Genomic DNA, 16,264 nt, shown 5'->3' with positions numbered 1-16,264 from the left:
GTAACCGTATAGTGCCGTGTGTTGAATGTTTGGATGTATACAGAGCATGGCCAATGTGAAGACGTGGCGAATATAGATTGATATGTCATCTCGGACGCGCCTTTATTTTCTGCAGGTCTCTCACATACACGGGCAGGTAGAGTATCTTCCCACAAGCTACATTTGGTTTTCATCAAGCACAAAGTTGAACACGACCATAATTTTGATTTATATCGTGCACTGTATAATCTTGTATGAATTCACTTGTTACTGGTCATGTTACGTAATTACGGATAGGTTAACTCTTAAAAATACAATATCCCTTGTGCAATAAGATGATTAACTTCAGTAGTTATACCGATGGCATCACAGAAGGAAATCCAACTACTCAAAATACTACCTTTTCGCATATTTAATCTATATAAGAAATTGTTCAACTTCACATCCCAACAGATGAAACTGTGACCAAATTGTTAATCTGATGGGCCATGTTTGCTTACAAAAATTTCGAATCCAAAATTTTTCTTGGCAAGCGATGAAAGCTTATGAAACAATTCTAATCAGAATATCTCATCAAATGTAGTTCCATTTCTGTTATTCGAACCCAAGCTATGTAGTCTGTTGTTCATTCCTGTGATTGCGAAGTCGTTTTGTGGCAAACTGGTATCATAATACTTATTCATTGTAAGAGAACAACAGTCAAGTCAACTTGGAACAAATTCGCCATTGCAAAATAAAGAAACTCCATTATGTTTTCTGTGTCCTGATGTACCATCGGGAAACCTTCGAGGTGAGAAATGGAAACTATATTTCAACAAAATGAAATAACAAGGAAAGACTGAACATCATTTTCCAACTTTCTTCACGTTTTTCTTTCAAAAGCAGTTTTAATATCTGTTCTCCTAACTGGGCTTAAAATCAGTTCTATCCTATAGCGCAAATTTACACCTAAGTAGACTAGATTCAAATTCAACAAATGTTTCTTACTTCGCCAAAAAACACATACACATCATAAGATACATTACATTGCTTAACTACGATTTTGCACATCTTCCCATATTCATATAGGTTTTCTCAAACTTGGATGAAATACAGGGCACGAAAATCACTAAGTAGGAAAAGAGATAAAGCCCTGCTGCCATGCTGTACAGCTTAGAAGAAAGTAGATGATAAGAGAGATACTGGACATTACAAGCAGTTACTCGGACGTTTAGCCAGATTCAATTATTGAGTGATAACTATATTTAATGTCAACATTTCGTCATACACAGAAGAGCAACCAGGATACGTAGCCCTGTGTCATTTCCGGATAATCACAAAGACAAAATACCACATCGTTTTTGTTGGATCAGGACGTATTATGTCACATCACGTAATATTGGAAGAAGCAGACTGAATTGAGACCACTGTTGCCTAAAAGTGTCGTTCACATATTAAGATTTTCTCATTCAATATGAAAGCCCCTCTCTGTACGCGAAAACATTTCAAAACAAAAAACAACATCTTCACGTAGGCCACGTCATGGGAGAGAGAGAAAATGTCCTTGGTTATCCCAAATTTTCAAGCTTCGTGGCAGGATTCCAACTCGTGGTGCCCTTGTATTTTGACATCCCAAATGAAACTCCGACGGCCAAAAGAATTCCAATGATTAGCATTGCTATAGCTAATCCCGCCATTGATCCTGTAAAAAACCATAATAAAAACGAATGTTTTCTTTCCAACAAGCAACGTGTAGGATCGTGAAAGTGAATATGAAAAAAAAGAGAACCTTGCAATAATCATTTTTTCCATAATGCAGCTACTTCAATAGTGTTAATTTTGGCGGGTTTCACAAATGCAGAAATACACAAACTGTTTTGAATTTTGATTCAATTTAACTTATCTGTGGTTTCATAGTTTGGTTTGTGAAAAAATAAACTACTTTTAGTTGTTTCGGTTATAACAATTACAATAACTAAAAAAAAAACAGCTTGAAGTAATACCAAATTGATGTGAATGTACGAGAGGAAAGTCCTCTAAGGTCTACATTAGTATTACAGAATTTCGTGAAGACAAACTGTAAAAATTATCATACCAGGTGAATACTTCAGATTCGGATTTTGGGCGTTTTTAACCGAATAGGCGGTCACCTTCGATCCGTCATCATAGTACTGTCCTATGTAAATTATACGGAATTAGTCATCAAAACTTGGAGTCATTATCACATTAACGAACAATCAAAGATCTGTTCAACAACTGTGATTTCTGAATTTCCATGCAATAATAATAATAATTCTTTTTAACTATTATGAATGTCAGGAGAGATCGACTTATTGTCCGGATTATCTGGAAATCGGTTATACTGATGCAGGAAACATTGGACATGCAATTAGCGTCCTTTTCACTGGTTGCCACCTACATATAGCACCTTAAACAAATTCAACACTGAACTGATCACCAGTTAATTAATATGGAACTTTCAAGGAAACAGGGGTGTTTCGGATTTTGAACACCCCAAGCTCATCTTTAAAACAAAATCGAGCATCAAATAACCATCACCAAATCCAAATGAGCATCTCTAAAACCAAACAAGCATCTACCAAATCGAAATGTCTGACAAACAATCACCCTAGTACATAATAAGCATAGGTCTCCCAAACAAAACTAAGTAAAAGAAGTTACTTTCAACATAGAAACAGAGAACGTACTTTTAGAAATGACAAAACGGAGGTAATTATAAGCACAGGGAAATATGTACAGTGTTCATATATAGTGTTGCTTCTTTTACTTAGCTTATTCGGTTAGGGATGTTCAACTTTCATAATGCAGTTTAGTCACTTGTAACCTAAATACCATGACTTTGCACTTACTAGAATAATGGTTACAGTAGGCACTTGTTTCGACCGTTACGGTACCGGTGTTTTTGACGCTGTCAGATGTAATACGACACATAGTGTCATTGCCACAATAATCAAAACCTAGGCAATCGTTTCCCTGCTCTGCGCAGATCTTCGCACACCTGACCAGCGACACGCCTTCAACGATTTGGTTGTTTGTCAGCGCGATTACTCTACCCTTAAGTAACTTAAAATCATCCATGTAGTTTCCTGCAAAAGATTGGAAGGTGAAAAAATAGTTACTTTATACAATTATTTTATCAGGTGATTTCAGATCTTGGTGAACTGCTCAAGGGAACTTCAGTGTCCTTTCCCCTTACCTTGCCAAAGTACATTAGAAGAAAGATTACAGTTTTGTTACTAAAGAACAATAATATACCTGAAAAAAATATATATTTCGAATCAGAAAATAGATTTTGTCATTTCATGATGGTATACATGCATAGCCTATCTACCTTTTAACGACGACTATATAATCGAGCCTCATGTCTATGTGTTCAAAACTGACAATCATTGTAAATATTTTTTTTCCTTGGCGGTTTATAATAGCGTACGGGGTAATACTGATCAGTGTATTCAATTCTTCAAATAACTTACATATTGGAGAAGTAAAACCACTTACTTGAATAATGATCACAATTTGGTTCCGATTTAATCAGTGTCTCGGGGATATCAAGTTTGTGCGTTTGTCCTAAAACACATCCCTTTATATCTTCGCAAAATTCAAAGGATTTACAGGAGAACTCCTGAAGCCCCACACAAAGCTTGGCACACTGATTGGCTTCGAAGATGTTCTGGTAAATGAGATTGGACTGTGAGAGCATGACCTCACCTGGGCTTTTGCTGAACTTATATAAATAACTCCCTGAAACAAATAAAACAAATCAATGGGACTATACGCCGAGATAACTCGGGTAATTTGCCAGCTATACATGCTTAAAAGAATATTTACGACAATACAATAAGTCTATACCTTAAGCCAAACATAAACCATTAATATAACCTATAAGACAGAGCGATATTACTCGACATGTCATTTAACAAATAAAATTTGTGTTAAAAAATTTCATCCGCTCAGTGGATCAAAGCACACTAAACACATTGCGTTATGTAACTTACTTCCGTACAGATCCACGTTCTGCGCATCTACGAGATAGTCTGGATGTTCCGATGGATTGATCTTGGACAAGAAGCAATCTCCATTCGCTACGTTGTACTCAAAGGATTCACAGAAAAACAAATCTTCGTCAACACATGCAGTGGCACAGTCATCTACGGCAAGCTGAGTAAGTTTGTTGTCGTTGTTGTAAGTTATTCTTTTGTTTCTTATGGCTGTAAACTGCTTCATGAAATCCGCTGAAGCAGAATTTAAATTTTAAGTTATGTAGATGTTATATTTCTATTAAATAATGTCTCCACTGCTGATGGTTTCTTCCAGATGTATTGAAAATGAAAATAATTGTTGCTATATAAAATATAAAACATACACAAATTCTTTGGCTGTAGAGAAATATTCTAACATACCTCCAAAAACCTTAACACGAAAGGAAATGGTGAGCGAAGTGTGCTCAAATTGATAATATATCCACCGTTGCCGTCCTCGTCATGGACGCTGGGGTGGTTACATTTCGCTAGTAAAATAGGGAGGCTGAGTTATGCTGTCAGAACGTCTATTTTTTTTTATCAAAATTTAACAGTTCACATTTTTCCAAGGACAAAGGACAAAGGCAAAATGAATTTACATCTAACTGTTCAGGCAGTTAAGATTAAAGGTGAATTATTAATCATCACCGACATCATGAGGCCAATAGGCTCCTATCACGTGTATGAGATATACAGAGGTGGCATGAAATATTAAGCATCTAGGTACTATATCTGGATAAGCGCAAATTAGGCAACGTCGATGCGTCTCAACGTCCTCTTACTAAGTAAAGCCTCCAAAAGCGGCGGATTGCTGAAATTACTATCAACCGATGGGAGTGAAAAGCTTATGCTTGATGATGGCAGACATGTCCCGTGATGCACGACTGAGTCAATGGTGCACAAGCCACCGTCTCCGCGACACTACAACCACTGTTCTGAGCCACGCTGGTGTTGAAATTCATGCGATAATGTCAGTAACTGGCACCGGAACGAATCCAGCCTCATGAGTTCATACAGTAGAGGCCGTCTGAAGAACAACGTCGCTCTTTGAGCAGTGATTTACACCCAACCGTTGTTTTCTCCCAGTAGTCGCATGCCTCTGCGGCTTGTGTCAGCGCGTTTGGCTTCATAGCTACCGTCACCCAGACACAGAGTATGACCCAAGTTAAAGAAGTTGCATGTAGGCCTGAATCTGCCGAAATCGGCTCCACATGGTCATCAAACTCTCGCACCGCTACCATATCAGGGAGCACCTTCCACATAAGATTCAACTGAATCTATAAGTTTCTCCACAAAATAAGTCGTTCACTTCTGAGAGTTTTCTTTTATCAAATTGACTTCAATTTCTTAAAATCATAATTCCTCTGTCGTCGCAAAACTGTTATGTTCGAATTTAGAGCTCGAACTGACATGGAGAGAGGCTGGTGGGAAATATGCATTTATTGGTCAGTAACTGTCACGTGCCTCGCTCTGACTGGAAGAATTATTTCCCAACCATTCCAATGGCATGGAGAGAGCGGTTGTTTCGGTGTTACCCCCTCCCCCTCCCCATAATGGTCCCATTCTTTCATAATGGTATGTTAGAATAAAAATAAAACGTACTTTGCCATGATCAAATCACCCAGACAGTGCACTGCAGACGAGATTTATCCACTGTTTGAGAACTCTGGAGGCCTGCGCCCGTCTGGTGTGCATTATCTGGGTGAACATGGCAAACTACGATTTATTTCTTAAATTGACAATACCTAACCTGATGTATATATATATATATATATATATATATATATATATATATATATATATATATATATATATATATATATATATATATATAATCATATTGCACAAGTAGCAAACGAATGAGCAGCTCACCTCCAGAAAGAGTTGGAGCGGTGCCAGTGTCACCTCGAATGATGTTTTCTCTGACTGAAACTGCTCTAAATGTCTTCTTCTGAAATGAAAAAAAGGACAGAAAAGTTTGGATTGTTTATACCTTACCATATAAATTAACACATGCTTGGTAAATAGCAAATCAACTGTGTGGAGACATCTGTGCAAGTGCTTTGGTTTCTCTATGACAACTTTCACACTTTTTGGCACATCAATGATAAATAAGTTGATAATAACATCAAATAACCCACACAACAGCGAGTTGCAACCTCTAAGAAAACGCGCTATTCAGTTAAGACATACTAATTTACGGATAGCTGTAGATGAAACTAAGAATTCAATTATTAGTTGTGATATTGCTGATAATTCAGTATGCATCACTTCCTAGCACGATCATTTTACCTGTCCGTTACCCAGAGGAACATCAAAAAAAAAGAGGTTTCGATAAACAACATCCTTTAAAGCGGCAAATGCTTCATCCGACGCCTGTTCCATAAATGTATTCGTTTGTATGTTTCCTGAAGAAATGACAAAAACCATTGTTATTATATATGACCTGTTGTACGTGAAGTGAGAATCATCCAGTCATTCTCAGCAACTCATTTTTTGCGATACTTTTTATTATAAAATTATAGGATTATAAAATATGAATGTAAGCCGTTCACTCCTTAATCAGTATGTAAAATTGTCAGCAGAGCGATAACTGGCATGTTCTCGGACCTAAATGTCACGTTATCAGTCTTGCAACTGCATTAAAATATCAGTGCGAGGCACATCCCAATACAATTCCTGTAGACGGTCATTGTCAAATCGAAGAACCAAAAAACTTTTTTTTTTTATACCATTTCCACATTGAAAAAGTCACAGTCTAAGATAATACCATTAGAAAGACCTACATATTAGTTGCAAAAAATGCCACTAAGAGAGACATCATAGCTCACGTGAGTAATGGCTACACTTGTCATTGTCCACAAGCTGGCCATCATCCGCCGTGCTTTTGCTGAGGTAGCATAAGTTCTTTGACGGGCAGACATCAAAACTCATACAGTTGAAGCTTTTCTCCGCTAAACAGTAGTACGCGCAGTTATCCGGATTGCCCTCGTTGGGAATCTGCTCGTCGTTCCTGTTCTCTAACACAACCTTGGGATATTTGTGAAACTGCGCTGAAACATGAAATTATGTGAGAAAACATTAATAAACGGAGAATAATATGTAATAATTATCTAAGACGGCCACCAGCCCCTAACATTTTAAGCAAACTACAGGAACATTACTTTCAAGATCAGTCAAGTTTGCTGTGTGTGAATATGGATCCGGAATGTCTATTATGGTTAACGATTAGTGTGTGAATGTCTGTAACGTCTCATCATGTTGAAAATTTGCTTGAGAACACTATAAAAATGCGTAGATTAAGTATCAACAGGCTTTTGCTTTATTTCAGCGACCCCTTACGAGCTGATAATAAACTGATGATATAATGACAGATTTATCATCAGCAGGAATGCATCAGAAAATTTAATAACATTTTTATATCAGCAAAACAAACGTTTATCGCATATCTGTATTCACTCGCTAAAAATGATAAGGAGCAAGTTTACTGTACTGTTGATCACAGGAAGATTTAGTGGTAGATATGATTCGGTTCTTACCTGACGGTGGCGGGCTGTCTAATAGAGACGCGAGATAGTAAACTCTATTAGGTTCGTATTTGATGAGAGATCGCTGGACTCGTATGGGAGATATCTTGGTTAGCTCAGAAATCTTCAATCTTGATGACAGCTCGAAGAACTTTTTATACTTGTCAACAACGGGATAGTATTTAGCTGAAAGATGATAAAGATATGCACTTACAGTTTCTAACAGTTCAGTACCTAATTTCTATGGGCTCCCGCTAGCCGACTGTACCATAAATATCCTTGTCGCAAGTACGATTACCCAAGGTTGATCAGTGAGATAGAGTGTTGGAATCCAGGTCTTGCTTGTTCGACTGCAGCTATATTGTTAAAAATCTTTTGTATTGTTAAGAATCTCTCTTCACCCATAAATCCCATCAAGAGAATAATTACGATGATAAAGCCAATCCAATAAATATTGATAATAAAAAACAAATAAAAATAAATTCGTAAAACTAGCTTTTTGTCAGGATTATAGGAGTAAAACAAGGTCGAGAGTGTAAAGTTCTGTAGTCGTAACCTACCCCTAAACATTAGTTGGAAATCAATCATCTTGTCGTCGTCATAGCATGGCGTAATGTCAAAATTGTCCATACTGGGATGTTCTTCATCGAAATCAAAAAAGTTGTAGGTAGCTGTGTACCCAATCTGTTGAAAAAGCACACAGGCAGTTGTTGATACGGGAGTTAATAATTAATAACAAAAAAGGTATATTCCTAGTCGAAAGTTACAATAATAGAAGCTGTTCATTTGTTCAGCTATTTTTTTCAGTTACAAAACGTTCTATTAATAAAAGAAACTGTATATTTTTTGTTCAAAGTTTCATGCAGCTGTTGAATGCCTTTATACTTGTACACAACAATATATAATGTGTATGTCACATCAAAAAACTTATCAATGGATCCACCACATCCGATGTCCCACAACCCCTTGTCGTGACAATGTTACTGTCCATTCCATTCCCGGTGAAAGCCATTGATTATGACGTCATAGAAACAATTGAAAATTTGTAACCAATTTGTGGGATATCCTGTTGACTTACATGCAACATTATTGATTATGATAAATCAAATGCGTGTTCTTGATTGACGGTTCGGAAAGGTCTAATTATGCTATTCAGTGACAATTATCGCTTAAGCTTACGTCATCGATGGTAATTTCCAGACGGACAGGAACAGTTGTATCTTCAGACACTCCCGGATTAGCTATCTCCGTCCAGTCTGACTGCAGAGAAATGGAAAAGTAACCCGACGTTTTTCAGCAGTAAACGCATTTCATTAGTAAGCTGACACAATTACAAAGAAGCTGAAATGGTCAACCAGAAAATATGTTCACTGTGAAGTCACTAGAATTACTTTCATATTGAAACTTCCTATGTCTTGTGATAGGGTAGTAGAGTGTTTATTCCAGGTTTCCGACCTAACCAAGTTGTGTGCTGAGGTAATGATTAGCGATTACATGTAGCCATATAATTAAAGATGATAGTTCTGTTCTGTGTGAAAGACAATTTTGATCTATCCTTCAATATTATCGTGGTACGTGTAGTTAGAGAACAGAGATATTAGACTTAATCAAGGAAACACTATCCAACATAAGTATGCATGCTTTCAAAATGGACTTTTGCCTCATACACGTTTCTTCTTTTCGCAAAGGCTTCAAGAGGTGGAATCAAGTTATCTTCAAAAGACTTACCGATAAAAAGTAATATTCAAATGTTGAGTTTATTTGCCCAACAATTCCACCCAGTGTGTAATCTGTTCTTTTGGATATGAACACGTCACACGCCATTCCACTGATAACTCTCTGTTAAAGATATTAAATTTAACTTCAGTACGAACATTTTAAAATTTTTCGTTCACAGTTAATGGATGATCGTTTACATTGTCATTGATGTCAACATTGTCTGAAAGACGCTCTAGTCTTCATTATGACTTCTTTATGACAAACTTTGGCTGCAAGGCACATGCCTGCTCTATGTATTTCAGGGTCTTTTTCAAATAGTAAAACTTAGTCAAAAATAGTAAAGTATTGTCCGGTTGAGATTTTTAGAAATGAAATATTCGCATATCTTTGCGAGTATGTATTGTGGTGGAGGGTTTATATACTGACCTTCTGGAAAAACACGAAAAATTTGAATGAAAGATATGTCAGAAGATCCAAACACATGCACCGTCAAGGAAAATATATTTTTTTTTGTCTCAACGGAATAAAATACTTGCGAAACACCGAATTCTTTTGGGGTGTATTGGCGCCCAGTGGGCATCAATGACTTCCCCTTAATGTTCTTCCTTAAAATCGTTCTCTGCAAGGGTCATTCGTCGAATGCATTCATAGATCAGAAATCTAGAAAAATGTTTGCATCAAGTAAGAAAAACATGACATGACGTTACAGGTTACGATATTGTTAGGAATCTTAGACATCAACCGAGCAGTCCAGGACAGTCATTACTCGCATTTAATCTCACATACTTCATAAAATGCTCAAATATATTCATAACTGTGGATTTTTACAACGAACATCACCTGGCCTTCATATGAATAAGTATCATCCAGGTAAAACAATCCCAACGACGTCTTCATTTGATCAAAATACTGGCCATTTGCTATTGTCTGTGTGTAATTAAGTGAAACGTCGAAAGAGCTGTTTTCGACCGGCCGTACAGTACAGTTGCCCAATACCCGATCGATTACATAGGCCACCCCTGGAATTTATAAAAATAATCAATGCTTTAGTGTATGACTGGATTACTGTAAATTAATTGTATCTTTCACACACCTTTCAATCTATTTGAGGGCTTTACCAATGTTATGAGAAACAGTGACATTTGTATTGTAGAGGTCTGCACATAGTTTATAAACAAAGTGATATAGGAAATGCCATAAATAACAGCGAACATATTATTAAATAGAAAACAAAATCTTAAACAAGGTATTTCATAAGGACATACCTGAATTGTAGTCATGGATTTCTGAGAATGGATTTGTATCGTAGTACGGCGCCACGGGCTCTAATAGACGATAATCGTAACGTACCAAGTTGTAGGACGAGTCGAACCATACCTGAAAAGACCAACGTGTTCATCATTTACTTCTACGAAAACTGGATGAAACAATATATTAATAATAGAAGTTCCATGTGATTGTGTTAAGGAAAATGGTATCTCTCCCTTAAAGGTATTCACGCTGTCGAGTATAACAACGACGGCTCTGAGAGGTTTCAATGCCTCGGTATATCTATCATATTTGGAGCCAATTACCACTTGGTAACTGAGGTTATCTTTGTTTAATAGAAAATAAAACCAACAAATGTGCGAATAGTTATCAGTGTTAAAAACTTTGTAGAGCTTTGAAAGTAATATCCACAATTTACTAAACGGCATGATATTTGCTTGACTGCATATTGATGTATTTATTTTGAATATTCTCCATATCCTTAATGAAATTACTTCGAAAGTCGATCAGTTTATTCGTGTAGATGACTTACCAATTATTCCGCCTGAAAAATAACACCATACTTACATCAGCATGTTGAACGATGTTGAGCGATGGGATAATGATCTGTTGGCGATAGTAGTACTGTCCAGCAAGTTTGGGCACGCTCTTGGTTTGAATACGTCCCGGGCAAACCACGCCTTTAGGGGTCTGGATGTATCAAAGGGCAACTAGCGAATGTCACTAACTATTGTATTTGCAAACAAGATAAATAAGGTTTCAAAAAATTAAGACTGCAGACAAAAAAAAAACACATTCGGTAATTTCTAGTCCAGAATCCAGAAAATTAAGAGTGCCTTATACAAATTTCCGCAAAGTCTGTAGCCTTTAGAATTGTCAAAATAATTAATGGTTTTACATAAATGTACGGTTTTTATATTTTATATACTCTGTATATTAAACGTTGCATGTATGGAAGTGAAGACACCAACCTCAAAGACTGACATATCCAATATAGATGGCCGGAACGAGAAAAAGTCATAATAATGGTTAAACATTTTCAAAGAACCGTCGTCTCCTCTACCGACGCCTTGGACCCAGGCGCGAACAGGGGTTTGTAAATACGCTATTCCTGATGTCCAGTTCTTGGCTGAAAATGCAACAGGTTAAACACATGTATCTAAAAGTGACAAATCAATCTGGTATAACTTCTGAATGAAACTGATATCTGGTTACATTTACCTTCTTAACCCACGCTGTGACACATGACTAAAACGTTAGGTATGCATGCGTACAGTTTTCTGGTAAGCGACAAAAAAATCATATCACATTCTTGTGAGTATTTTGTCTTACTTGTAAAATAGTAGTCAACGGTAAAATAAGCGTTATAGCTCTTCCAATAGACACAGCTCTGCCAACGGTCGACATTGATACCCCGTACTTGATCAGTTCCCATGTATTTCTGAAACACATGTGGCAATATACATTTGAATGAAGCATAGCCTTTGAAGACATATTATTATATTCAAAGATTGAACATTCGGTGAGGACATATGTTATTCTATTCTCAAATGTATTCTATTCTGTTTTAATAAATTCTAAACTTTTCCAGACAGCTTTAAGAACTATTATTATACATTTATAAATCAAATTATACATTTAGTGAACCTTCTGTTTGAATACAGTATAATCTCATAAACGCTTAAGGTAATTAGCCGTACTGACTTACTGACTTATTGACTTACTATACTTCGAGTTGTTCTGTTTAGATTCTAGATATTGTTTACATAATTTTCGGGTATTAGATAAAGAAGCTTACCTCACCAAATTGTTTACCGAACCTGAGAGCTCCACTTGTGGTAAAAATATGAGAAGTTCCATTTACCACTGAGTATCCCAACAAAATATTGTTCGCAGTTGCAGACAAATTTGTTGTAGTACAATCCGAATCTGTGGAATAAAATGGTCAAGTTCGTTGAATGTGAAGAAATGGTTACATTTCAACTCTTCCATGTAATATATCAACCACTACTAAATAACTTTGAAATAACTTTAAAATATCATCAAACTTTTAAAATTATCAATTTTAAATCGTTAAATGAATGTCTCATAGAATGTCTGTACAGAAGAATATCACATCTAAATTGGCTGTTTTGGAATTTAGGGTTCTTCATATAAATATTGAATTCGTACATAATGCTTGGGATTGCATACATTAACCGGGGCTAACTGAGTAATGTAAAGTTATCTTGTTGATTCAGATTTAGTTAAATGTGTCTAGAAATCCAACTACTGCCTGAAAAACCCTCCAAAAGTATTAACACCTCCAGTTAGATAAAACTAAATATTCTATCTAGGAAAGCTAATACCGTTAAGGCAATAACATAATACAAGTATACAAGCTGACACACAGTTTGTTGCAAGCTGAATACTGATGTATTCCAAAAGACAACATTAAAAAGAGGGAATACGAACATTCGAGCCTATAATGATGGAGTTATAGGTATTAAAGTACAAAATTCTGTAAGTTATTACTTGTAATTGGTGATAAAAGTTTCTAACGCCCAGCGACGCTCACTGACGTGTTCTCACCTGACGTTCCAGAGAAGAATTCATTTGTCTCATAGCTGTAGATCGCGTACAGTTGTGTACCATCTTCGACCATTCTGAGGGCTCCTTGGTTTCCCTCGTCGTCAAAGTACTCTTCAATATCTATTGAGTAGTTGTCATACTTTCCAACGAAATTTGCCTCGATCTGAGTTTGAAATGTATCCAATAAAGTTGGTAATGATGGACCTGTGTCTGAAAAAAGCAAACTGAATGGATTATTTTTTTCCAAATATTGATAGAAATTGGCACAATCAGTAGCACAGCAAAAGGCCCTAATGGGATCTCCTTTGTTCACAGACTGGAACTGTGCAGTTTATCCTTCTTACAATTAGGATTGCTGACGTAAACCATAAAATGTTACTATACTTCATCTTTGCGTATAGTGATAATACTCTACAACACAATAATAATGTGCATGCTTGGTGAGGTTTATAAAGATGCACAATCGGTTTATGATAGCAGTGCATGGTTTACTCCCTTTGACATGTGTAAAATGATAAGCATTAATCTGAAAACCCCAAAATCCAGAGTTCTGAAATGTCCAACAACAGCAGCAACGTTGATAATTTTCAGTGTTAAATCAATAAACTGTTAACATACAAAGCAGCATAAAAGACGCTAAAATATCATCTGCTGGTGAGATGTATAAATTGAATAATATTATTTGGTTATACACTTACTCGTTGTTGGTGTGCCTTTTGAGACTGTACAGTATGGATCCTTCAGGTTTTGGCCCTGACACAACGATATGATCCCTATGGTGACAGTAACGACAAACCAAACCCTCTAAAGGCGAAAATAAAGTTTACACTCACCAAAGTCAAAGTTGTATTAGATGAAGAGGAAATACATTGACAGGAAATGATTTAAAACGAAAATGTTATGACTTCTATGTTAAGGAATAATGTAAACATTCATGTATTGGGGACTAACGCAAATTCACAACCACTGTATAGTTTGATGCATTCTTGCCATTTACCCATGAGATGATGGTGTCGTATAAATACTATTTCCTCATATCGGGAGTTGATCATTATAATATCTGTATTCTAACAGTTCATTACATTATGCATCTATAGATCTACTTTCGACCATCGTTGGACACGACAACATATATCATCTATGAATGCACTTTGACTTACCGCCATCTTGGTATGTGAGACCGTTTTCGTGAAGTCACGTGAGATGTATGCTCACCATCAGTTCTAATTTGTCACCTTAAGATGGTGTTTAAACTCCTCGGCTGTATTCGCTTCTCTTGGAATATCTCTGGTCTCTTAGTGTCGAGCGTGTCAATGTCAAATGTCCTCTATTTTGCCAGGCTACCCCCTCAGCCTAAAATGTAGTTTTTCGACTGTTTTCCATTTTACTTGTTCTAAATAGTGCCATCTAAATGTGCCAGTTGTGAAGTCACAAATTGTTTTCAAATATTCAACTTAAAAAGAGGATGGCGTGATAAAATGTACAGCAGAGATATATATATATAGGTCGTGGAGAGGACCCGACGGAGAACTTTAATCTTTTCTAATCTGATAAACATTATGGTTGGTGCAGGGACGTGTCATACATACTATATGTAAACATTCTATGCATGTGCATTGTACAAGGATTCGGATGTACTGTTGTACAGATCCATGTTTGTTTGGCTTCGTATATGTGCACACGCCATATGCGACTTCAAATTATTAGGTCACTTAGCTGTGTGTCAGTAAAAAATCCGCGCTTACGCGGAGATGAAATCGAAATGTCCTTAAAAAATCAACAACCAGAAAATCTACCATGCAGGCCTATCTATTTTCGATGGATATAATAATGAGTAAAATAGTTACAGGATTAGTCATAAATGTCTTACATGAAGCAGGCTCAATGAAGATTACGAAATATTTCTTATTTAAATTGTCTTATTTCGTTTCAGTTTTCCATTGAAAACAGGGGCCAAAGGCCCATCATATACAACCTATATAGGTTTCAGGACCTGATCAATGATAGATAAATTAAAGAACGGAATATGCATATTTGCATGAGAAGGGCCTGCGTGGCCGAGTGATTGGCGTGCTAATGGGGCACGGTGATGGCTTTCTCTCCGGTTGTGCGTCGGAAGGTCTGTCAGCAACCTGCGGATGTTTGTGGGTTTCTCCCAGGCTCTGCCCGGTTTCTCCGGTGAGTGATAAGTGGAATATTTCTTGACTACAGCGTAAACATCAATCAAATAAATAAAAAAATAAATATATCTGCATGAGCCAGGGAGATTGACGAGGGTTATCTCTCTGTGAGTGCTTCAGTTTTTTCCAGAAGCGTTCATTCGATCAAATTTGCCGAGTGTATATTTCTAAGAACACATGGGAGTGCAGTATCCAGGGTTTTAAAATAAAATGCGTATTACACAATAATGATTTAATGCTTAGCTGTACAGTGATTACTTATACATAGCGTATAAGCCCGGGGGAAACCTACGACCATCCGTAGGTTGCTGCAAGACCTTCCAAGCGCCCGCATTGGTATGAGACTCCCGGATCATTGCGCGGTGCTGGCGTACTAACCAGCTATGGTACCTTGTCGAGGAATGACATTTACACAGCAAGATAGATATGAAATATTTTCAACGGGGGACTACACTAATTTAGATAATTCAAGGCTAAAGATACCTTGTGTTTGTGTGGTTTCGATCCCCCTATGTCACCGGAATAAATAGGTTTGATGTTTTCCAACGTTAGCATACAAGCATTCGTGATGAACTTTTATCTATTAAATGTGTGTGAGGAATAGTAATACAGAGAATGGACATATACTTATACAGTACGTGTATTAGAGCTTCTAGTTGTTCAAGGGTCAACATACAGCTAACGCCAGATTTTTTTCCGTTGCACAATTTGCCCTGTCTAAAATGATTGTACTGCTTGTAGTGCCTTCGCTAAGAGAGTAGATACAAGTTTGGTGGTGCAGCTTCTCGAGCCCGCAATAAAGCGATATATTTATGGGGATTTATGTATTTTAGGAATCTAGTGACGGAAAGGTACGGATATGCTCCTCTGTTTGAGAAAGAACTGATGTTTTTAAAATAGTCCCTCCGGGGTATAGATCGTTACAGAATACATTGATGTTCTTGCAGTTGTTGTAGTGATTAAGTTCCTCTACAAGAACCTGATTGCAGTAATTCTGAGC

The 16,264-nt window shown here is 36.8% G+C and overlaps 1 protein-coding gene across 1 annotated transcript; it reads right to left on the bottom strand.

Annotated features, from left to right (window-relative positions):
• Positions 1-756: 756 nt before the first annotated feature.
• On the bottom strand, positions 757-14,449 carry LOC135471113 (uncharacterized). Its single transcript, XM_064750175.1, has 21 exons — positions 14,245-14,449; positions 13,783-13,888; positions 13,085-13,294; positions 12,312-12,442; positions 11,846-11,954; positions 11,485-11,642; positions 11,081-11,203; positions 10,510-10,621; positions 10,085-10,263; positions 9,254-9,364; positions 8,705-8,785; positions 8,086-8,209; positions 7,538-7,711; positions 6,830-7,051; positions 6,291-6,406; positions 5,871-5,949; positions 3,975-4,211; positions 3,478-3,720; positions 2,829-3,065; positions 2,054-2,134; positions 757-1,660 (listed from the first exon to the last, which is right to left on the bottom strand). The coding sequence occupies exons 1-21, from the start codon at positions 14,248-14,250 to the stop codon at positions 1,527-1,529; spliced, it is 2,973 nt and encodes a 990-aa protein (XP_064606245.1). The 5' UTR covers positions 14,251-14,449; the 3' UTR covers positions 757-1,526.
• Positions 14,450-16,264: the final 1,815 nt, after the last annotated feature.

This window comes from Liolophura sinensis, chromosome 7 (assembly GCF_032854445.1).
Source record: "Liolophura sinensis isolate JHLJ2023 chromosome 7, CUHK_Ljap_v2, whole genome shotgun sequence".
NCBI lineage: Eukaryota > Metazoa > Mollusca > Polyplacophora > Chitonida > Chitonidae > Liolophura > Liolophura sinensis.
Note: the sequence above shows the minus strand (reverse complement) of the source record. Positions and strands in the feature narration are given on the sequence as shown.